At 40.2% G+C, this 23097-nt stretch overlaps 2 protein-coding genes across 6 annotated transcripts in view; one reads left to right on the top strand and one right to left on the bottom strand.

The window, feature by feature from the left end:
• Nucleotides 1-23097, bottom strand: part of bms1 (BMS1 ribosome biogenesis factor) — a 654080-nt gene that overhangs the window by 279465 nt on the left and 351518 nt on the right. The window lies entirely within an intron of this gene.
• Nucleotides 1-23097, top strand: part of jmjd1cb (jumonji domain containing 1Cb) — a 147442-nt gene that overhangs the window by 90946 nt on the left and 33399 nt on the right. For 4 of the 5 annotated variants that reach the window (XM_046069156.1, XM_046069159.1, XM_046069160.1 and 1 more), the window contains 5 exons: nucleotides 4027-4140; nucleotides 19127-19232; nucleotides 19459-19583; nucleotides 20975-21118; nucleotides 22185-22226. In XM_046069156.1, coding sequence (XP_045925112.1) covers nucleotides 4027-4140; nucleotides 19127-19232; nucleotides 19459-19583; nucleotides 20975-21118; nucleotides 22185-22226 — 531 coding nt within the window. The remainder of the gene's footprint in view (nucleotides 1-4026; nucleotides 4141-19126; nucleotides 19233-19458; nucleotides 19584-20974; nucleotides 21119-22184; nucleotides 22227-23097) is intronic. The other variant, XM_046069157.1, reaches the window with a different exon arrangement.

Here is a 23097-nt window from a genome sequence, read left to right as displayed (position 1 = left end):
CTTTGGCGAGCCTTCAACTCAACAATCAATCATGATTTCAGTTAGTCACTGTTACCTTGTCTGTGGTCCGCTGGCAGAACACCGGCTGCTTTCTGATCATGTATCATCGTGCGACGTAAGTTTCGTTTTACAGGTAGACGGACTGTAACATTACAGAGTTGTTGTTTTCTTTTAGCTTGAAATAATCCCATACTTTGGACACTTTCTTCTTCTCACTATTTTCTCTCTCTTCTTCCACTTTGCAAACAGCACCATCATAATCACGTGGTGTTCACACAGCGTAAGCACGATGTGCGACATTACATTAAAAATGACCATAAACTGGTGCAGAAAAATTCACCGTTCTAGGAAATAAAGTGTTTAATACTCGAACTTTTCATACATTTCAGCACTAAAGATTTCTTAAAAATAGTGTTAAAATCTCGTCTCGTCTTGTAGGTAAAGTGTCTCATCCCACCCCTACAAATAATGTTCCAATATTTTCTCCACTGGAACTGGGTGTTTAGTTTTTTAATTCTTCATTAGATTTAGTTAATGCAAGCTATCCAGTTCCTTAGAATTTGATTGACGAGTTTGTGAATGCATGTGTGCTGTTGCCAAACCATATATCAGTGCAGCTCTAGGTGAAAGCTCAAGAAACTTCAAATTACTGATGACATGATTAGTCAATTCATGATTAGTTCTTTGCCAGAAAATTGAAGTGAATGTATTAGTTTCTGTTTCTGATGAGCAGTTGACACCTTGCACGGCAGCCTCTGCCATCAGTGTATGAACATGATGTGTAGTGTAAAGTGCTTTGAGCTGCCAAACCAACTCCTAGCCTAGAGGAAAACACGACACATTTGTGTGAAATAAGCCAATTAGATACCTGCTTTTGGGAGCAGACACCACATACTGATCAATACACCACCCCTGCTATTTTTCTCCAAAAAAGCTTTTCTTTAGTGAGAGTTTGATTACAATCTAGATGTACATTGCAGTGGGTGTTGCACCAGTTATTCAAATGACTTAATGAGTAATTTCATTTTCTTTGCACATATGTGGACTTTCTAACATCCTGAGCTTCTGGGTGAGCACCAAGTGTACACCGCAGAGTAGATTGCACGTCAGATGACACCAAGCAGCAGACAAAAAGCTTCTCATGTCTCGAATTTGTCAAAAACCCCTTCCCCTGGTGTTTATAAGATATACATCCAGGCTGATTTACTAATATAGCTCTCTTACTCTATTTGTCTGTCTCTCCCCCACTCTCTCTTTATCAAATAATGGCCTCCTGCATTACAAAGCTTTAGTGTGTGTGGTGTAGCCTCTCCAGGTCACTTAGAGATGCATGAGCGCCATCTTCCCCTCTTCATCTCCTTTACATTCTGCTGCACTTCCTTATCACTTATTCAGCGTGCGCACACACACACACACACAGGACAGCTAAGGAGACTGATCTGCTTTCTCAGAATGGCATTTTCTCACGTCTGTCCTCCTCAGATGTTATTACTGCCTGGGAGCTTGTATATGCTGTGTCATTATAATATGGAGACATCAGTTTGCATTTGTTTCTGTGTAGGTTCTCATTGGTTCTAATGTGTGTTGTGTATTGACAGTAAGTAAATGTGTCTCTCTGCTCCTCCACTCTCCTGCTGCCTGTCTGGAAATTTGCAGTGACAGAATGCTCTTTCCTGGTACACTGTGGCAGATGTGACCTAATTGTGGTTGAGTGGAGTGTGGGTGTGTGTATATGCGTGTGTGTGGACAAGTCATTTTAGAGGGAATGGAGGAACCGCCATGTCCTTTCAGCTTGAGAGAGGAATCAGGGCAGGGATCCATCGATGGCAGCCGTGCTCTGTGTTGAAGCTGTTGAGTTTAGATGTTAAAAATCTAATATCTTAAATCTAGTAATGCGAAGTGTCGTGTTTTCACCATATAGTGAAATGTTTCTATGAGCCTAGATGAATCCAGAGCAATACAGGTCTGCCTGTCATCTGCTCTGGCCCTCATGTACCTAAATTAATGTCCTCCTGTGCCATTATTATCCAGCCAAGACATGGATCATAACTACAAGTCACAGTGAATCCACTCTGTATCTTCATTTATCCTGCTAACTTACATATGGAGTCAAAGCTACAAATGCCAGTATACGCTGGAAGCGAAGTTAAATAATGTAAAAAGTCCAGGTACCCATAGCATTTCTTCAACTGCTCACTATGTGCCAAATATAACACAAGGCCCCAAAGCATGCTATGTGAGAATTTCCATTGGAATGGTAAACTATCATACTGTTATTGAATTGAGTTTTGAATGCTTTCTCCCAAGCGGGAAGCTTCCGGTCAGCGATCTGATGCAAACGCGAAAGTCCCTTAAACCTGCATTCTATCGAACGGCCAGCAGGGGGTGACTTCTTGTTGCAAAAAGAAGTCCGGTTCCATTAGAAATGATGGTAAAATGACCCTACTTCTCAGCTGATTTATTACCCCAGTAAACACTTTCCTAATGAGTTTATGGTCTCAGTCTCTAGTTTCAGGTCTTCTTCAACACGGCATGATGTTCATTTAGTAAATTATGGTCCCATTTAGAGGAAAATAGACCATAAAGCAGAGTATGCTTCAGGGCGGGATTATCTGTGATTGACGAGTCGTGACCATGGTGACCTGTCAATCAGGCTAGAGTGACTCGTACCCACGGCTCTGTGTAAATTTAACCAGCCCTGTTGAAAAAGCGTATTAGGAGTTGGCTGTTCACTTTCTCTGGTGAGTACATTTAGTTTTAAGACTGTTCTCTAGACAAACTTATCAGCCCTGTTAAAAAGACAGTTAACTCGAATTACAGATGCACCTAGCTAAGCAAGCTAGCTAGCTCCACACACGAATCAGAAACCTGGATAATGTTGGAATTATGTGTCCAGGGAGATGAATACCCAGGTTACTTATGTTCCACATAATCATTTTATCCTCCTTATATGAAAACTGGGATGTTAGTGTGCATGTAAACATACCAACTCCCAGTTCTGTGTTCTGATGATGCTCCAGAATGGAACACTGGTCATGACTCAGGCTACTGCCAAAGGGAGACAAAACAGACATTTGCTCTTTTAAATAAATAAAAATACTGTCCAGCAGCGTGGCCCGTGCTGCTGGCTGCATGAGGCCAGTGGAGGCTGAAATGTGACATGTATAGACAGACAAAAATAGAGCCACACTCACACACTATCATGTTATGCTTGCACACACAATGTGCTGGTGTGTGTGTGTGTGTGTGTGTGTGTGTGTGTGTGTGTGTGTAAGGGAGGGGGTGACAGGGGTCATTTTTCTCACCTCTAATCTCTCATTACTCTATCAGACTGACCATGTTATGTAACCATAAATCTCAGCACCACTAACCCCTGCTACACACATACAAACACACTTGCACTTATTACTGCTGCGTCTGTCTCTTTTTGACTGACTGATTTCAGGAAATAAAATAGAAAATAGGAGGTGATGTGGTTATAAAGAAACCTTGAGACAACCTCTTCAAAATGAGGAATATAGCTGTGTGACTGGGCTACATTCACATCAGCACACATCATTATGAAGTGGAAACTCGGGGTGCTATGTGCAGATTGCAACAGATTGCTCAGGCTACATGCTGACACACACGATCAGCCTGTGTGTGTGTGTGTGTGTGTGTAGTGGAGTGTACTGCTTTTGAACTGTCAGACTCGCTCTGGAGCTCTCCTTCTGTCTCCCTCTCTGCCTCGCCTCATCATCTTCGTTCTTGCTTGTCCTCCCTCTAATCTCATACAGTTCAGTCCTCTGTCTCAGTTCTGACATTTGGTTTATAGTGCTTTGTCATAGAACACTGCAGCTCCAAAATACATTATGCATGTTGTGTTTATTACCTATGTATTGTAGTACATAGTTTAACCTAAGTTGATTCTGTTGTGACGTTTGGGTCACATGCTTTATAGAAATGAGCTATCCCACTCATGTCACTGATACTGTTGAATTGTTGTTGTGCTGTTGTTGACATATGTTGTGTGTTTTGTGTGTGCAGACATTTAAGCCAGTGGTGGGGAAGAGCCTGTTGTCGCCAGTAACAGCAGTGGAATTCTTGTTAGACCGACAGCTGGACTTCCTGTCTGACCATTCAGCCTACCAACCATACCAGGTAACAATCACACACAGAAATACACTCAATGATCATCAAGCCCTTTTGAATTTGCTTACTGCGACTGATTACTACAAATTTTAGCCTAACTTAGCGGGGAACCTGCTAGCCCGGCTGTCCAAAAGGAACAAATTTCACCTCTATCACCTCTAAAACTCACTAATTAACACAGTGTATCTTGTTTTAACAAAAGTGTGAAAATGACAATTTGCCATTTTACTTAGTGTAATGGTTTAAACCAGTTAAATTTAACTCTTAACCTTCCATATTTTCCATACATAGCAGCTTTAGTAATATCTGCGGTCTTCACTTCGACACACGGTCTCTCATCTGTGGCACAGCAGCCTTCACTGTTGATAGGCGACCACTCGTTACATGTAACCAATCAGATAGTGCTGTGGGCGGGATATTGAGTGAGTTCATCAGAGCCAAGGTATCACATTTTAGATTTTATTTATTTTATTGGCAATCTGGTTAAAAAATTTAGGAATTCTGGAGCCGATAATCGACCAGGCTGATTGTCGGTCGATCTCTAAACTGAACTGAAAAAGATGAGAAAGAAATTTTCCTATTATTTTAATGTGATGGGGGAGTTAAAGGAGATTTGCTTTATTAATAGTACTACTACTTCTACTACTACTACTACTACTACTACTACTAATAATAATAATAATAATAATAATAATAATAATAATAATAACGATAATAATGTATTAGATTTATATAGTGCTTTATCTTAGATACCCAAAGCACTTTTTGTGAAGGGAGGGGGGACAACTCTGAACCACCACCAATGAGAAGCACCCACATGGGTGATGCACAACAGCCATTTGGTTCTTCTCTGGGCCACAATGTGAAATTGCATGCAAAGATTTGCTGTTTAATGATGTGTCTGGCAAAATACTCTAAAATAAGCCAGAGATCACAGATGTAGCCTGCCTATTGCCAGCAAAATGGTAAAAAGTGCTTAAAACTACTCGTTAACAACTCGTAATGTAGTCAATTTAAAAAGCTCTGCAGCAAGCGTGAAGATGGGTGCGTTGCAGTGTGTTTTGCAGTGCTGTTTTTATAGCCTAGTTTGATGCAGGGTACCGTCTGCAGATCCCCAGTGTCCTGTCCTATTTATCATAGAAGACACACACGCACACACGATAGTGACAGTCTTCTTGTCTCTCCATGGAGTCTGGCCTGACCTGGACAGAGTCTTGCACACTAACACACACACACACACACACACACACGCACACACCTCTAGTTTGGCAGTTGAAATGGGATTCTTTAAAACGTGTTAGTGCGGTAAACTGGACAGTGTCAGCACAGGATAACGTGTACCTGTAAAAAATACTACTTTAAAGGTTTACAAACAAATGGTAGAAATTATCCTGGTTTTTTTGAGTCCTCTACATTTAATAGATCTCTTACAGATCTGTGTTTGTAAATGAACCCACACTTAAATGTTTACTACTACAGAAATGTTTATTACTATGCTCTGGCCCTGAGTGCAAACTCAATCATTAGTGTTTCAACTTTTAACTGTTTCACACTGTGAAACCAAAAGGCTTTGCTTTACACTCGTGGACTGTATCTATAAAGTAGACAATCTGAAAAGTGAGGTGAATATGAAAGTGCCTTAAACTTGCATGCTTTTTAATAGCCAGCAGGGGGCGACTGGTTGCAAATGAGTTTATGGTCTCAGTCTAGTTTTAAATTTTCTTCAACACAGCATGATGTTCATTTAGTAAATGATGGTCCCATTTAGAGGAACATAGATGATAAATCAGGGTATGCATTAACGTCTCTCTCTCTCTCTCGCTCTCTCACTTCACAAATCTGTCCAACACAACGCTGTCAGTGTCGGAGACCCATCTTCAAAACAGTTATTAGCAAGCATGTAAGGAGCCTAGCTAATAAGGAGAGCTATGTTAACTTTGGAAAACAGCTGTCGAAGTTAGCACGCTGTATAACTGGTAGTCAACAGGTGCGTTCGAGATAACTGGCTGACTTTTGCCGACTTGATAGATAGGGGAATAAAAACAGCGTCAACATCTGCATGTCTGCCGTGAATTGCTTACACCTCGCGGGAGCTGACGCTCTTTTATACTGAGAAAAGAGGTGGATGCAAATTTCGGCAGGTAGCCCTAAACATCTGTTTTGCCGAATTATGCTTTCACTTATTATGGTCCTTATTTAGGACACTTTGCTGTTCACATTGATTGAACGTGGTTAACACCAGATGTTTTTGCTGAGTCTCAAGAAATGGTACTTTTACTAAGTGTGATAATACATGTAGTTGTAGTTACACTTTTGAGAAGGCACGCCAATTACTGTGTAGCCTATTTCATAGCTACAGAGGCTATGGATGTAGTCCCTAACAATAAATTAAGTTATCTTTGCCTTTACTGTGGAGATGTTCATCTCAGCATAATCTGCACTTTTCAGTCACGCTCAGCTGCCATACTACCTCTGCTGCACCTCTTCCCCCATACAAAGCCAGACTATGAGCTCATTGTTGTGTTCAGTCACATGGCAATTGCATACGGCATGGGTGGTCGTGACATCCCACTTCAAAGTACTACATAGTACCAACAAATATCAACTGCATTGGGTCCCATAGCTTCACAGCTTATAAGTTGCATTTGAACACACTGCAACAACCGCAGCTGCAGAAGGTTAGCTTACTGTGAAATGCATGTACGCTGTGGCTTTGTGTAGGAAATGATTACAACATATTTGTACTCCTAATAACATTGTGAGTAGATGAAGAGTACAAACTAGCAACTGAACGATTTTGTCATGACTGATTTTTAAAATGCAACTGGCACTGTAATGTTTTACATGTCATTTTTGCTGAAACTCGGGCAGAATCTTTAATCGTTTTCAAATCGATATTGCGATTTGAAACAACGCAATTAGCTAATTGTGAAGACGACGATTAAAATTTAGGTTAATTAAATAGCACATCTGACCTGTTTTAAACAGTGATGTAGAATTCATTCCGTTGTCATACTTATGTGACAGATTTGCTAACATATCACAAGCGCCATGCGCCTCCTGTTACGGTCCTACTCACCAATCTGAGTGGGCACAGGACGTGTACATTTTACAACAACAAACAAAACTAGGGAAAAACATTGGATTATGGCGTCAGTTGAACAGATACACACAGCGGCTGTATAGTTTTGTCCGACAACACTGAAGTGTTTCGGCAGTGGAGCCGTTCAGCTGTCCTTGATTTTTGTGCTTCTGCCTAAGTAGGCTACGTAGTGAAATTGTTTCTGTTTTTGTCTGTTAACTGTGTTTATTGTTGATATACGATCGGGAGTCTGCACAGGGTATTTTATTTAGAAAATCAACCGGATTCTCTTTGCCGTTCTGTGTCTGACTTCCTGCCTGGTTCATCTGCTCTGTGGTGCTTGACGTGTATTTCGTCAAAAATAGACTGGCAGTGAATATTGAACTTCAGCTACACTAAAAAATAATCACAAATCGAATCGGAATCGCAATACCTGGCAGAAAAATCACAATCCGATTTTCCCCCTAAATCGTTAAGCCCTAGCTGAAACCCTTAAGATTGATATTTGACAGACAAGATGAGAGACGTTTACTTGACTAAAAAGTCAGATCAGTCTTTACTTTTCAGCCCTACATATATTCAAACCATTTAAGTTACATTATAAGCCCATCCCATATACTGAGTATAGCTCCTTTTCAGAATAACAACCACAGTGCCCAATCACTCCTTGTTGCCAGACCGCACACCCAGAATACACTACTTGCACTGGTACACTTTCCCAGTACTCCACATCAGCAGTAACTGTAGCCATCTGAAATGAAGGAAAGTGGGAGCTACACTCTTGTCCTGGCACTACTAACTACAGAGAAGTACTCTCTCTCTGTGTCTCTCTCTCTCTCTCTCTCTCTCTCTCTCTCTCTCTCACACACTCACACACACACACACACACACACAGATTCCTCCATTCTTAAATCACCCATACCCACACAGAGTTGCTATTCTTCTGGAGACATTTGAACCTAACATAGAAGTAAAAACAGTCTGACTCTCTCACACACACATACTTAGAGCAGTGAAGCAGTGACCACTCCCCACTCTGTTTTTCCAGTTGGACAGGAAGACCGGAGGGAGGAAGAGGAGGGAGGGAGAGGGAGCAGGCTACAATCTGTTTGGCATAAACTGTACAATGAAGTCACTGTTTAGTGGGCCAACCAGCCTGCTTCTCAAATGTGTGTGTGGGTGTGTGTGTGTGTGTGTGTGTGTGTGTGTGTGTGCGTGTTCCCATTGCTAGAAAGTTATGGTGTGTGTGTAGGCTGAGGGACAGAAGGTGGATAATAAAACTGTTAGTGCTGACTCAAGACTTTGACTAAACTGTACACACACAGAGCTCAGTAACAGAGCAGTGTGTTTTCCACAGCACTGTGCTGGTTTCCAGTCTCAGTGTACGGTCGTCTAGACAGTTAGACAACCGTACACTGAGTACCCCCCCGATTCCACTATCAGTCGACTATAGGCAAGACTTGATCACTAGGAATCATCCGCCACTGACTAATCCTCAATACTTAATACTGTTGAGTTATGTATCCTGTCCTTTCTTAAAATGAAAAAATATATTTGTGAGCTGTTTGGAGAGCCACAGACAGGGTAGGGAAGTCTTGAGAGATGCACTTTGCATGGGATTTATTGACCATATGAAAATTATAGAATAACAAACTTATCCTTTAAGAGGTTTCATAAGTTGTCTATCCTACAAGCGCTTGTTTTATATCATTCAGTGAAACAGAGGAGGAAAATATCAGTGACATTAAATGATATGCGACAGTCCTGTTTTATGCTGGATTATGATTAATTTATCATTGATTCGTTGTTCTGATGGTTTAGTCTAGCTGTGCTCTTGATTGGATGGTTGTTTAGTTAAGTCCCAGTGAAATGCATTTAAACTAGTGTGACATATCTAACTAAAAGAGAGGACTCTCTGTTTGTCTGTCTGTCCAGGGCTCCAGACTAACTTTTTTCACCTCTGTCCCGGAACCACCCCGAAAAACTATTTGAACCGTCCTTTAATTAAAGTAAAGCGTCCCACAATCAAAATGTTGTTTCTGTACATTGTTATTATCTTCTACAGTTGTTAGTGATGATGATGATAAATTGATGAAATAACATTTATTTTGCTTGATTCAAACAAAAAGATTTAAAAACAAAACTGCAAAGTTATCTGTTGGCGCACCTTTTTACCTCGATGAGAAATGAATTCACTTTAATTCAGTTAGAAACTCCTCGACTTCAATAGCTCCTGTTTCAGCAGGTTTTCTGCTCATGTTCAAAACTTTCTGCACATTCAGAATCTCTCCCACATATCTGTGTTCTCTGACATGCCCAGAAATACAAAATCGTAATATAATGAGACTAACATCATTATTTAATGAGAGTTTATAATATTTTTTAAAAGTCTACCTGACTTCTACTCTGCTGTGCTCCCCTTCAGAGACTGTCCTGAATGACACTAGTGCACAGCACTTCATCGGAGGTACAAACAGAAACCAAAACTAATACTTGGAATCAGGCAAAAATCTCAGCACAAATCGACACGTTAACTTCTGTAGCTCCGATAAAGTGCTGCTCACAGTCCCAAACACTATAGTAACAGCATGAGGAGACATGCTTGGTCGGTTCAGTTTGTCATTTGTTATTTGATAGTAATAAATAAACACATACACAATCCTTATCGTACCAGAGGCGTCCCAGAGAATATTTGTCTTCGTGCCAAACACATTTTCTATCGTCCCCAGGATGACAGGACGCCGTTAGTCTGACCCCTGTGTCTGTCCTCCGATTTTCTTCACGGCTGTTCATCCGCGTGAGTTCGCACTTGGCAGGTGCTATTTAATGCTGGAGTATTTGGCCAGAGGGTGGCACTATATCAACTAGTATTACATTTTAACTTATGACTTTTGAACCTTAAAGGTTCAGTGTGTAATATTTAGGAGTATCTATTGACGGAAATGCAATATAATATCCATGACTATGTTTTTAGTAGTGAATAAAGACCTTACATAATGAACCGTTATGTTCTTATTACCCCTGACTGAGCCATTTCTATCTACATACATCGCGGGTCCTCCTACATGGAAGTCATCATGTTGCGCTGCCATGTTTCTACAATAGCCCAAATGGACAAACCGCTCTACAGAGTGCGTTTCGTCATTACGCTGAATACATATGAAGAAGAACAATAAGTAACGGTAGTAGTAGTAGTGGTAGTGGTCTTCTGATTTATTAGAAGTAAGAAGAGAAGTGGAATTTGGACAAATGGAGGCCCAAACGCCTGCGATGGACTGGCGACCTGTCCAGGGTGTACCCCGCCTTTCGCCTGATGTCCCACCGCGACCCTGTACGGTTGATGATGGATGGATGGAGGCCCAAACGTATTAAAAATAATCAATCTATTGCAAAAAGAGAAATAAAGTGTGCATGACATAAAGAAGTATACAGAACTTTAAATAATCAATCTATTGCAAAAAGAGAAATAAAGTGTGCATGACATAAAGAAGTATACAGAACTTTAAATAATCAATCTATTGCAAAAAGAGAAATAAAGTGTGCATGACATAAAGAAGTATACAGAACTTTAAATAATCAATCTATTGCAAAAAGAGAAATAAAGTGTGCATGACATAAAGAAGTATACAGAACTTTAAATAATCAATCTATTGCAAAAAGAGAAATAAAGTGTGCATGACATAAAGAAGTATACAGAACTTTAAATAATCAATCTATTGCAAAAAGAGAAATAAAGTGTGCATGACATAAAGAAGTATACAGAACTTTAAATAATCAATCTATTGCAAAAAGAGAAATAAAGTGTGCATGACATAAAGAAGTATACAGAACTTTAAATAATCAATCTATTGCAAAAAGAGAAATAAAGTGTGCATGACATAAAGAAGTATACAGAACTTTAAATAATCAATCTATTGCAAAAAGAGAAATAAAGTGTGCATGACATAAAGAAGTATACAGAACTTTAAATAATCAATCTATTGCAAAAAGAGAAATAAAGTGTGCATGACATAAAGAAGTATACAGAACTTTAAATAATCAATCTATTGCAAAAAGAGAAATAAAGTGTGCATGACATAAAGAAGTATACAGAACTTTAATTTGTGCAAAAGCCTATACCTATTTTGCAAACGTGTAATTTGTAATATGGTTATAACGGTTAGTTTGCTCTCCATGTAGAGTGAACCAGATGTCTGTGTTTTGTTTATATGCTCTGATAATGCTAATCCATTAATCCAGTCATGTAGACTGCAGACAACTTGTCATTTCGAGAGGAATTGTCATTTGATTCAGATTTTACTTGGCAAACAGGGTGTTTGTGGAGAACCGTGGTGATTTGGAGCTGGATACCTGCTATAAAGTTATAGAAGGCTGTTGGTGTCCACCCACACCGCCCTCACCTGAGTTGTTGGATCAGGTGGCAGAGACCAAGGAAAAATAGTGTTGCCATCTGATATTGCTCCTGTAGTGACTACAACACACAAGCTTTTATATGACAGGAGGAGTGAGCTGATCGCCACAAATCACACCAAGTGCAGGATGAGTCATCAAAAATATTTTAAGGTTTTAAAGGAAGCAAAAAGAGAGGATATACTCTCCTTCTTTTTACTATCAAAACATATTACCCTTTTTCTTCTATTTCTGAATGGAAAAACAGTTACTGCAGAGCAGTTACACTGGGTCCATGAATAGACAGATTTTTGTACTGTGTTATAAAAATGATGCTGTAACCAAACTGTTTTATTTTCAAGTTTACTAAATACATTTTATATTCATACTTCTTCTTTTAGTCACAGAGATTTGACAGCAAAAAAATGTCTGTATGATGAAGCAGAGAGTAGGAGGAGTGTAATGAGTTTGTCTGGGGGAGGGGGGGAACAGCAGCTCCCACACACACACACACAGTCGCACTCTTCCTTAATGCTCTTCAGCTGACAGTCTTTTATTGCTTTCTGCCCTGCAGTGCTTCAAAAACAAAGCTCTCTCTATCACAGTCTCTCTCTCTCTCTCTCACTCGTTTTCTCTCTCTCACAAGTCAGTTCAATTTAAGTGGCTTTATTGGCATGACGTAACACTGTACCACATAGCATGTGGTTAGACATTTAAAAGCAAAACATTAATTTGAAATGTACTACAGCAAAGAAAAACAAATAACCTATGGTCAAATATCGTATGTCAGGTCAACATCTACTGCCGCTAACTTTGAGTCCTCCCTAATAGGACTGGTATCTAATGGGTTAAGAAAACCTTTTCTTATGATTTTTGTTATGACTGATTTTAAATGTGCTTCTCTAAGATGTTTATACTTTTCACATTTGGAGAGGAAGTGTTGCTCTGTTTCAGGTTCACTGCAGGGACAGTAGTTTTTGCTCTGCAGGGAGACAGGTTTTCCTGCCTCCCCTTTTCAAAAGCAAAGCTGTACTCACTCAGTGCTATCAAGGCTCTTTTTAGCTGTTGATCAGTCACTATGCTCATATAATCCGCTATGATGTACTGTCAATTTAGAGCCAGATAGCACTGCATGTTGCTCTGTGCCTTTGTTTGTGGTAGGTGATGGGTAAGGGGGTTCCTGTTATATAATATCTGTATATTGTAACTCCAATTTGTACATATTTTAAGATTTACCCTAACAGCACTTATCTGTATAAAACACTATTTCTGTACTTCTGGTTAGATGCCAACTGCATTTCATTAGCTCTGGACCTGTACTCTGCGAAATGACAACAAAGCTGAATCTAATCTAACAAACTCACTCACACACTACCGTGTCTGGGTAAATTATTCTGCAGAATGTTAAATAAACGAATACTAGATTTCCTTTCAACACTCAATTCTGAGTAAAAATTAAATTGACTTTCTGCTAAAACTGATGTTTGGGCCTGAATGTGGAGTTGCAGCTCTGACTCTAGCTCTTGTTTGTCACACTGGGAGCGGTCTCTCCTCTGGCAGCCGACCCTTCTCTATAGCTAGTCTGTGTTCGCTGAGTCTGTACATAGCCAAGACTATTCTAAGGCCCATCCACACCAATACGAATACGATCTCCGTCCACAGCAGCGTTTCAGCTGTGTATCAGAGTTGATCTGCGTCTACATTAAAACGACTGAAAACGCACATGTAGTGGGAGTTCACGTACACTGGGCATGTGCGTGCCGGTGTAAACATGAAGCAGATGGTGTATGCCATTGTTAAAGAAGATTTGGCGAAAATAATAAAGCAGGGATATTGAATTAAAATTCAAAGAGGTCCAGATAGAGAAACTTTTACGAAGCAAAGGTCCGGAACATCAAGACGACTAACTTGCGTTATCATTCAGTACCATAACATATAGTTGTATCAACGTATGTTTTTAGTCAACAACTGACTGTCAAATCAAATAAAATTTCAATAATATTTACAGTTTTTACATCAAACTGAAGGGATAATAAATAGTAAACTAAAAAGTGAAAGAAAATAAACAAATACAAAGTGTAGCTTGAAGTGATTTAAGTGTAGTCTCAACCAGTTTTACTAATAAACACTCAACAAATCTTAACAAATGAACAGCTTTAATGCCTCCTCTTCTCTTTCATTCTCTCTTATATCCCACTTTCCTACTTTCTCTTGTGAAGTGAGAAACGTGAGCTCTGAGAGATTCTGGTTCTGAACTGCCCGTGGGAGGAATGTACATGTAAAAATCTGTAAATTCTTGATTAAAGGCCATGTGAAATCAATTTTCTCTTTCGTCTACTCTGTCCTTGTGTTTCCAAAACGTCTTTGGTATATCGCTCTTGCGGATTCGACTTGCAATACTTCTAGGAATGCACAGATTTGATTGGCTGAGCAGCTTCACATGAGACGATTGGAACACATGCAGTTGGTCTGTGAGTTTCCTGTGCCGCTAAACCAGTACAGTAAATGCAAGAAAAGCTGCCCGGGTTAAAATATAAACGCTCCGTCACGAGGTAGTAAGTCTCAACATTAAATCGGCTGTAGGTCGGGGGTCAGGAGAGGACAGCTGCTGGGTCCGGATCCGGACCGGGGTCAGCCAATTAGTGACCTCTGTAATAAAGTAATGCGGACGAAGAACCACACCAGTTTTTTTGATCATAGAAGAATAACGAGCTGGAACTGTTACTGAACATTTTAAAATGAAAACACTAGTGTGGATGGGGCCTTAGTTTAGTGAGTTTTTACTGCGGTCGGGTCATCTGCGAATGTGAAGTCTCTTTTTAGGTCAGACAACATTTGAATTTACTCCGTGTTGTGGCTGTTTCCTTCCAATATGTAATATAGTTTTCTTTGCATTGGTTAATCATTTGGTTTGGTGTGATTGGGTTGCTGTTGTGGTCCGGGGCATGTTGGCTGTTCTGGACAGAGTCTCAGGACCAGCTGGCTGACTCTCTTTCTCACACTCTCTCTCTTTCCCTCTTACTCATAATTGCCTTGCCTTTGCACTCTTTCTTTCTCTCTCACTCTCGCTGTCTATCCAAATCCTCCCTGCTGTCACATACTTCAATATTCATCCCAGTGTCACGTTACTGACGTGACAACATCTAGTGTGCTGACACATACACACACAGTTCACACTGATAAAAGCTACAGAGGGATTGCCTTATATGTGATTTCTAGCTCTCTAACAATAGGCCTCTCATTTTAGCAGTTGACATTTGATTAGGCCAGTTGAAATAAAATTTTTTAGAATTAGATTATCAACATTCATTTCGTAATTTGTCCCAATGACAAATAAAACTTTTGGCTGTTTTCTGGTCTGTGTACTGTATGAAAGCAATGTCTGCACTATTTACATTTGATTAAAGTCAAATCCAGTCATAGCCAATCCTCAGTCCCCCTGGGCTGTACTGTACTCCTCATACTGAAAGAAATCTCTCTTATACACAAACATATATACATGTCCAACATTCATCATTACAATGCCTGAGCAATAGGGATGGGCTTCTAGTAGCGATACCTTTAAGGTATCGACCGAAACAGCCCAGTATCGAGTAGTATTGAAACGTCTCCAGTCAAACCAGTACTTCAATCGATACTTATTTAAAACAGATTGTGAAAAATGATTATTTGCATGGTTTTGCTTGCAACCAAACACGCAAGCAACACACCGAAAGAAAGAGATGAACGCGGCTGTTTTTTCCATTGTGTGCATGTACTCGTTTGGAAGTCCATGCAAGATTTTAACAGCCACTCAGCTTTAGCTATGGTCTCAGGCATGTTCGTCACTGTTGCAAGTTTATCTCCACAAGCTTGACTTTTCCCATTAGTTTCATCTTCTGGTATCATTTCTCTGTACATTTTTATTTGCTATTTGTACAACTCATGTGGTCAACTGTTTCACTCCTCCTCTGTCATTCAAATAGGCTACAAAAAACTCCCAAGCTGTCGTCCTTCCTCTGAGAATGACCTAATAAGGATGAGGAGTGATCTGATACAATTTCCCAATATTCTTATGTAACAGGTTTTTCAAAAAAGAAAAAAGATATAGATCTCCTTGCTTGTCCATAGCATCAAAAAAAATAGCAAGGTATCGAATGAAGTATTCTGTTGGTATCGGTATCACTTTAAGGGTACTGGTTTTGGTGCTGGTATTGAAAAATTCTAAACGATACACAGTTTCTGTAAGAACTTTAGTTTACAGTATTCCTTCAGATTAAGGCTCCTCTGTGATAAAATGTCTGCCAGGTGATATGTATTTATGCAGCACCTTTCTAGTCTTTTCAACCACTTAAAGTGGTTTTACATCTACATTCATACACTGAGCCTATGTGCTCAAACAGAAACTAGAACAACCTGGAGGAGCCGGGGATTGAACCGTTGACCTTCCGATTAATACGCAACCCACTCTATCTCCTGAGCCACAGCTGCCCCTATTTCCTGTACTGATCATCATATCATATTTCTGTATCTGAGGTGTATTCAGAGTTAGCAGTATCTTTTTAGAATCTTTTGGTGATAAAACCAAACATTTCCACCATATACATCAACTCAAGAACTGTTTACACATCCATTATTGTGAGTAGAATCACCTTGATTGATTTACCTGCGTCTCTTTGGTAACAGTGTTAAGAGAAATCATCAGAATATAACAGCGACGTTACTGCTGACCTCTGTGGTACTGCATTCCAGTGTGCTATTTTTAGTGTGTATGCTGGTTTAATTTAGAGCTGAACAAGGCTATGAAACTAGAACACTGCAGCAGTCTGAGAGAGAGAGCGCGAGAGCACGAGAGCGAGATGGGAAGGTGAAATGAAAGCCGTGACCTCATCTCATCTGCTCCGTGACTTTGACTCCTGCAGCTCTGCATTGTTTGTGTATGTTCCCGTCGGTCCCATATGAACTGTAGAGTGCTTCTGTCTTGAGGAAAAGGTGCATCTTTTAGAGGAAATTGTGACTGCGGCATTCTGAATTTTTAAGTTTTAGTTAAGTTTGTGAACTTGATGGATATTTTGTTTAGTAAACAGTCATGAAAAACCTCTAACTGAGATGATTGAGTGAATATAGACTGGAGCTGTTTCTATTTTAGTTAAGATTTTAAAATCTGTTAGTCAAGCCTTGTAGTAAAGATCACCACTGACTTCCTCTGGGTGACAGGAAGTGCCTTCTTTTTCTCTCCTTCCCCCATCACACAGAAGTTTATTTTTGTCTCAGCCGCTACTATCAAACAGCCCATCATTAGAATGCAGACAGACTTCTGATCTCATCCTCCAGTCCTGCATTGCACATTTATGCAAATACGAACCTTTATACTAACAGATATCACATGGGCCTAATGCTTAATATATAACATCACCTGGAGCTGTGCTCCCCTGCACTCTGGCTTCTGTCATGATTGTGTGTGTTATTTATTTGGTTGTGTTTGGGTGGTGAAGATGATTTCTTCTGTGATTTTTTTTCATTAAACAACACAATAGTCTTCTAGATTCTTTCAGTATTTTACCCTCTCTTGCTTCTCACCCTGTGTGACCTACAAACGTTTTCCCTCTATTCTGGTGTGTGTGTGTGTGTGCGTGCATGCGTGTGTGTGTGTGTGTGTGTGTGTGTGTGGCTTTTGTAGTTCCACAATGAATTTCAGCTGTGCTGTTTGTTCATATGACTTCTGTTCTGTGTCAGCTCTGCACTGATCATGCAGTTGGTGATGGGACATTTATAGAGTTTATCGTCACAACAGGGATCAGAATCACATAGATTAATCACAAAGAAGAGTATGTGTTGTTGCTCTTTGCATTTCACTATTGATTGCTACCAGTTGCACTACAGACACCCTGCTGCTGCTCTTCACAAACACTGAAGCAGGGTCTGTAAGTTTGTAAGTATTGTCTTGAAATACCTCATAAGAAAGCTGCCCGTTGTATTTAATGATAGCTGATAGTTATCATTGTTGTTTAAAGATTATTCTTCTGGTCTACAGTCTTGTGATCGTCGGTTTGATCCCTGTACTAACACGATAAATCCGGGTGGGGAAATTAAAAGAGCAATGTTTTCCCCTCCCTAATTACTATCACTGAGGACCCTGCACCCCACTCCATTGGAGCCTCTCGGGGACCAACAGATCAGACTGTGGTTGTAATGTGCAGCTTAAATCTGTGCAGTTGTGTGTTCGGTCCTGTAAAGATATATAATTTTTACATGAAATAAAATGTACAGATAGCTTTTTAGCACTAATGAATGACTGTTTTCATGCGTTATCTTACAACAGTAACAAAATAATATGTCAATAAATTCCACACTGTGTGTTGCTGGGGAGCAGGAGGGGACATAACCAAGTTAAGCCAGCTGTGAGTCAGCAGGGTACCCAGCCCGTGTCCCTGCCACTACGCACCAGATGTCTGCACTGTGCGACTTTGTTGTTTGCCACTTGAAAGAGAAGAATGGTGGGACAATACTGGTGGGGACAGAATTTTCAGATTTATCTGTCTTAGGGACAGATTTCCTAAAGGTTTGTGTGAGTAAAAACGTGTGCAAACGTGATATCACCAGCAAATTAACACATAAACTTATTTACTAACGGCGTGCACGCAGAATGACGTCTTTCAAAAGTGCAAGATAGCACCTGTTGTGGGGGGGGTTAAATTTTATTGTGCAAAGTAATGGGAGGGTAACATGCAAATACATTTTTACTACACGCAATGTGATCTACCAAGCCTAAAAGCAAATTCATGTGAGAGCAACAGCATCTGTATTTAATACGTTTGAAAGGAAGGTGCAAACCGCCAAGTGTTGCAGAGATGGCTGCTGTTACCGGAGCGAGAAGGAGACAAAGCCGTAATGAAAGAAGATGTAGAGAAATTAAAAATAATAGATAATATTATTCTTTATCCAATATATTGAAATAGAATTATATTATTTTATTTATTCAATGATTTTAATAAAATATTTGTTTTAGTATTTTCCTTTAGCTTTGGCAATACTGTTATATTAACATTCATGCAAAAAAAAAGCAAATTTGGTTTCGACCTGACTTCTTTTCTCCGTGAGATGGAAGAATTTAGAAAGTTGCGTGGCGCTGCAGAGAGCCCCCAGCTGCAGTAGTGCATGGATCACGCGTAAAATTCATCCAGCCAGAGGGAACGATCACCAACTGTTCACATCGGGCCGGTCGTTATAGCGACACAACCCATTGCAGGTATCAAAGAGGGAATGGGGCGTTGGGGCGTACAGGGCCAGGAGATCTCGGAGCGACCGGGCACGCTGCGGACGGTCGGTGATCGTTCCTTCTGGCTGGATGAAGCACGATCTGCTGGCATTTCCTCGCGTCTGGTAACAGGTACTAAAATTGCATGTGCAATATTTTAGAATGCACACGCAATTTAGTTCTCTTTATTCGGGATGTTAGTAACTGGCCCTTAGTGTGAACTACTTTAAACAAGGTTCTGTGTGTTTGATGCTGACCCTTTGATATCCTGTGTGTGGGTCTTTCAGGATGAGGTGGACAGTCAGAACCCAGTGTTAAGAGACAACCATCAGCTCCATGAAGAAGTGACAGGCTGGCTCAAAGACCAGAAGGTGCAGGAAATTTTTATGCAAGGTAAGCTTTTTATTACACTCTTCATATTCAAGTAAAATATTACATTCTGTAGATTGTATCATAGTTACAGTGTTTGCTGACTGCCTGGCAATCATGTTCTGGTCTACTCAGTCATCTCATTACTGTAACCAATGTGGCTTACAATATGACGAACGTGCAGTTAGGATTTATACTTCCAGCAGTGGGACAGTAACACCGTGATGGCTCTGTTTCCTGTTCCTTCCAGGTCCCTATTCATTGAATGGCTACCGCGTGCGTGTTTACAGACAAGACTCAGCTACCCAGTGGTTCACTGGCATCATTACACACCACGATCTCTTCAGTCGAAACATGGTCGTCATGAATGACCAGGTACACACACACAATGCTCTTTAAAATGTATGTGTGCAGTTTATATGTGTGTGTAACAGAATAGTATAATGCATAAAGGGAAGTAATGACTACTTGGCACCTGAAGTAGTGGTGAAGTAATTGGACCGATATACACACAGATTGAAGAACACTCAAAACTACCATTGTTCATTTTGACACCTGACAGAGAGTTAAGTTTGAGTGTTTTTCGAGAAATGTATGCTAGTTTTAATTTTTATTATTTATTAGTTCTAGTCAACAAAAAAGGGGTGAAATTTTAGACTCTTATATTTTTCTAATATATATATATATATATCTTCTAATCTCTCTGAAGCTTCAGCTGTTGCCATCTTTGTTGTGCATAGCTAGCTAGCTGTTGTTAGTGCCTATTCCACGGTGGCAGAAATTTTATTTATTCCAGACTGTAGACTGACTCTCTTTAGTTGTCATTCCCCAAATGGTTGTTTGAACAGAGCCGCATTATTGCAGCTACCTGTGCTCTTCACCGCAGCATGTTCTTTCAGCAGCTAGACTCATCCACTTGTTCGTTAATCTGTCTGGGTTTATGTTAAAAAAAAACAGCCATCTGAAAGTAACCTTAACTTCTCCTCCACATCCCTTGATTGTTAATTTCCCCTTTGGTTAGCCAGTGTGCTGTACTGCTTGTTCTTGTAGTTTGTCCCAGCAGTTCTATTGCTGTTTCTTGTCTAATGTGGGATTATAAATTAATTTAGGCCACAAATCTGTTAGCTAGTAACTTTACTGGTTCTTGGAGGACATAGCTTTGCTACTTTTTAACGTCTGAGGAAAAGCTATTTTTGGTGTTTGAGGATATTGTTTCACTGATCCACAGATGCATGCATGCATTGAATAGGACTTTGGATTAAAACAATAATTAGTTTGTGTCAGTTTAACTCTTTCACAGGGCAGCACGGTGCACCTAGTGGTTAGCACTGTTGCCTCACAGCAAGAAGGTCCTGGGTTCGAACCCTGGTCGTCCCGGCTTTTCTGTGTGGAGTTTGCATGTTCTCCCCGTGTCTGCGTGGGTTCTCTCCGGGTGCTCCGGCTTCCTCCCATCATCCAACATGATTGGTGACCCTAAATTGTCCTTAGCGTGAGTGGTTGTTTGTCTATGAGTGGCCCTGCAATGGATTGGCGACCTGTCCAGGATGTACCCCGCCTTTCGCCCGATGGCAGCTGGGACTGGTTCCAGACCTCTTTCACATTCTCATTTACTGTCGTTTTTATTTGTTGATGAAAACTGTGATATATTTCTTCATAGTTTTACTTTTGACTTAGCGTTTTTTCTGACTACTACAGTGAAAGTGAAACACAGCACGTTAAAACCAGTAGAATGTAGACAGTATAAAGTGAATCTGGTGTGTGTTCAGGTGCTAGAGCCTCAGAACGTGGATCCATCTATGGTCCAGATGACCTTTCTGGATGACGTGGTCCACTCCCTGCTGAAAGGAGAAAACATTGGCATCACTTCAAGACGAAGGTCACGTTCCAGCCAGAACAACAACTCTGCCCACGTGAGTACAAACACACACAACAGCACATGCACACAGCTGTGCAAAGAGCTTTTTAACAGCTGACAGTGTTGCTGAAGAGGTAAAAACATTTATAATCACGTTGACATATTTGACTGTCTGTAAGCTGTTATATATTCAAAGTGCATAAAAGGAAATGGAATGTACACATTGAGTACAGTATGAAAATAGGTGGAAGTTTAAGAAAGAAAACTCTGCTCTTAAGTGTCATTTCAGCAACAAGAAGACAGACATAAAAACAAAACTTACTTTGAAAAGACCAACACTCCACGTTTCACATTTTTCATGTTAAGTTCTAGCCTTCAAATAAGAAAAGAAATTAAAAGGATGCATTTATGCTACTTTGATAATTAATGAATCTGCAGATAATTTTCTCGATGCATTGACTGGTCTATAAAATGTCAGTATATGTCCAGCCACTTTCTGTATGCTCACCTGAATGCAGCTAATAGGTGGCCATTGTTGCTGTGTTTCTGTTGTGCATAGACTGCAGCTTGTTATGATTTGCCAACCATTAATTTGACCTAAGCATCGTCTGCTTTGCATTTGTTTATCTGTTTGTTTTAGAGACAGTGGCCTCCCCAAATCTTTAATCATGCAAAATTCCAAACCAGGAACGTCCCATCGTTGTGCAGATCTTTTCCGTTTCCTAAACTGGGTATTTCTCCTAACTGTTTGACCCAAGTTCTGTTTTTCTGCTTCCTCTCTGTTTCTTAATGGAGATAGCTTTAAAGCTTTCTGTTTAGCTTTACATTCAAACTCAACACACACAGATCTACAGTACACTGGCACACCGACTCCTTTCGTGTGTCAGCAGGACACTATTTAGATTTTGGTGTAATTTGTCAGAAATGCATGAGGCACATATGGGAGCTCATTGGTGATCCAGCTTGTTCTTATTTGTTATTCAGCCAGTTATTTCTGGTCCCGCAGTCATTAACAAAATCTGTCCTTGTCCCACATTTTGTTTATATTCATTTCAATTTGTTATTTTTCTCTTGATTTTTTTTTTTTTTTTTTTTTTTTTCTTGTTGTTGACACATTAAAGATGGCGGGAGGGAGACCCGGCGGGACCACTGGCAACACTCAGGTACCCCCAACTCCCCCACCACAACCCTCAAACCCTCCAGACCAACACTTTCCACAATACACTGCAAATGATGAAAACACACAGTTTATTTAAGTGTAGAGTCCCAGCTGGCAGACATGATCTGTGCTTGATGGACAGGAAAAGCGTCTCGGTCATCAGTGTCCTAGCACCTGATTTTGTCATACAGTCCCCTCCAAAAGTATTGGAACGGTGAGGCCAATTCCGTTGTTTTTGTTGTTCACTGAAGACATTTGCGTTTAAGATCAAAAGGTGAGTATGAGACAAGAGTTCAGAATTTCAGCTCTCATTTCCTCACATCTAGATGTGTTAAACAACTCAGGACATATCAGCATTTGTATTAGACCACAGCATTCTTAGGTGAGCAAAAGTAATGGAACAAATAATCTTAAAGTAAATAACATTTAATATTTGGTGGCATAACCCTTGCTTACAATAACTGTCTCAAGCCTGCGACCCATCGACATCACCAAACTGTTGCATTCTTCATTTGTGGTGCTATTCCAGGCTTTTACCGCAGCTTCTTTCAGTTCTTGTTTGTTTCGGGGTGTTTCTCCCTTCAGTCTCCTCTTAAGGAGGTGAAATGCAGCTCTATTGGGTTAAGGTCAGCTGATTGACTTGGCCAGTCTAAAACCTTCCACTTTTTCCCCTGATGAAGTCCTTTGTTTTGTTGGCAGTGTGCTTTGGCTCATTGTCCTGCTGCATGATAAACTTCCTCCCCATTAGTTTCAATGCATTTCTCTGTAAATTGGCAGACAAAATGTTTCTGTCCACTTCTGAATTCATTCTGCTGCTACCATCATCAGTTACATCATCAATAAATATTAATGAGCCTGTTCCAGAAGCAGCCATG

This window comes from Micropterus dolomieu, linkage group LG14 (genome assembly GCF_021292245.1).
Source record: "Micropterus dolomieu isolate WLL.071019.BEF.003 ecotype Adirondacks linkage group LG14, ASM2129224v1, whole genome shotgun sequence".
NCBI lineage: Eukaryota > Metazoa > Chordata > Actinopteri > Centrarchiformes > Centrarchidae > Micropterus > Micropterus dolomieu.
This window is presented reverse-complemented; position numbering and strand designations above follow the sequence as displayed.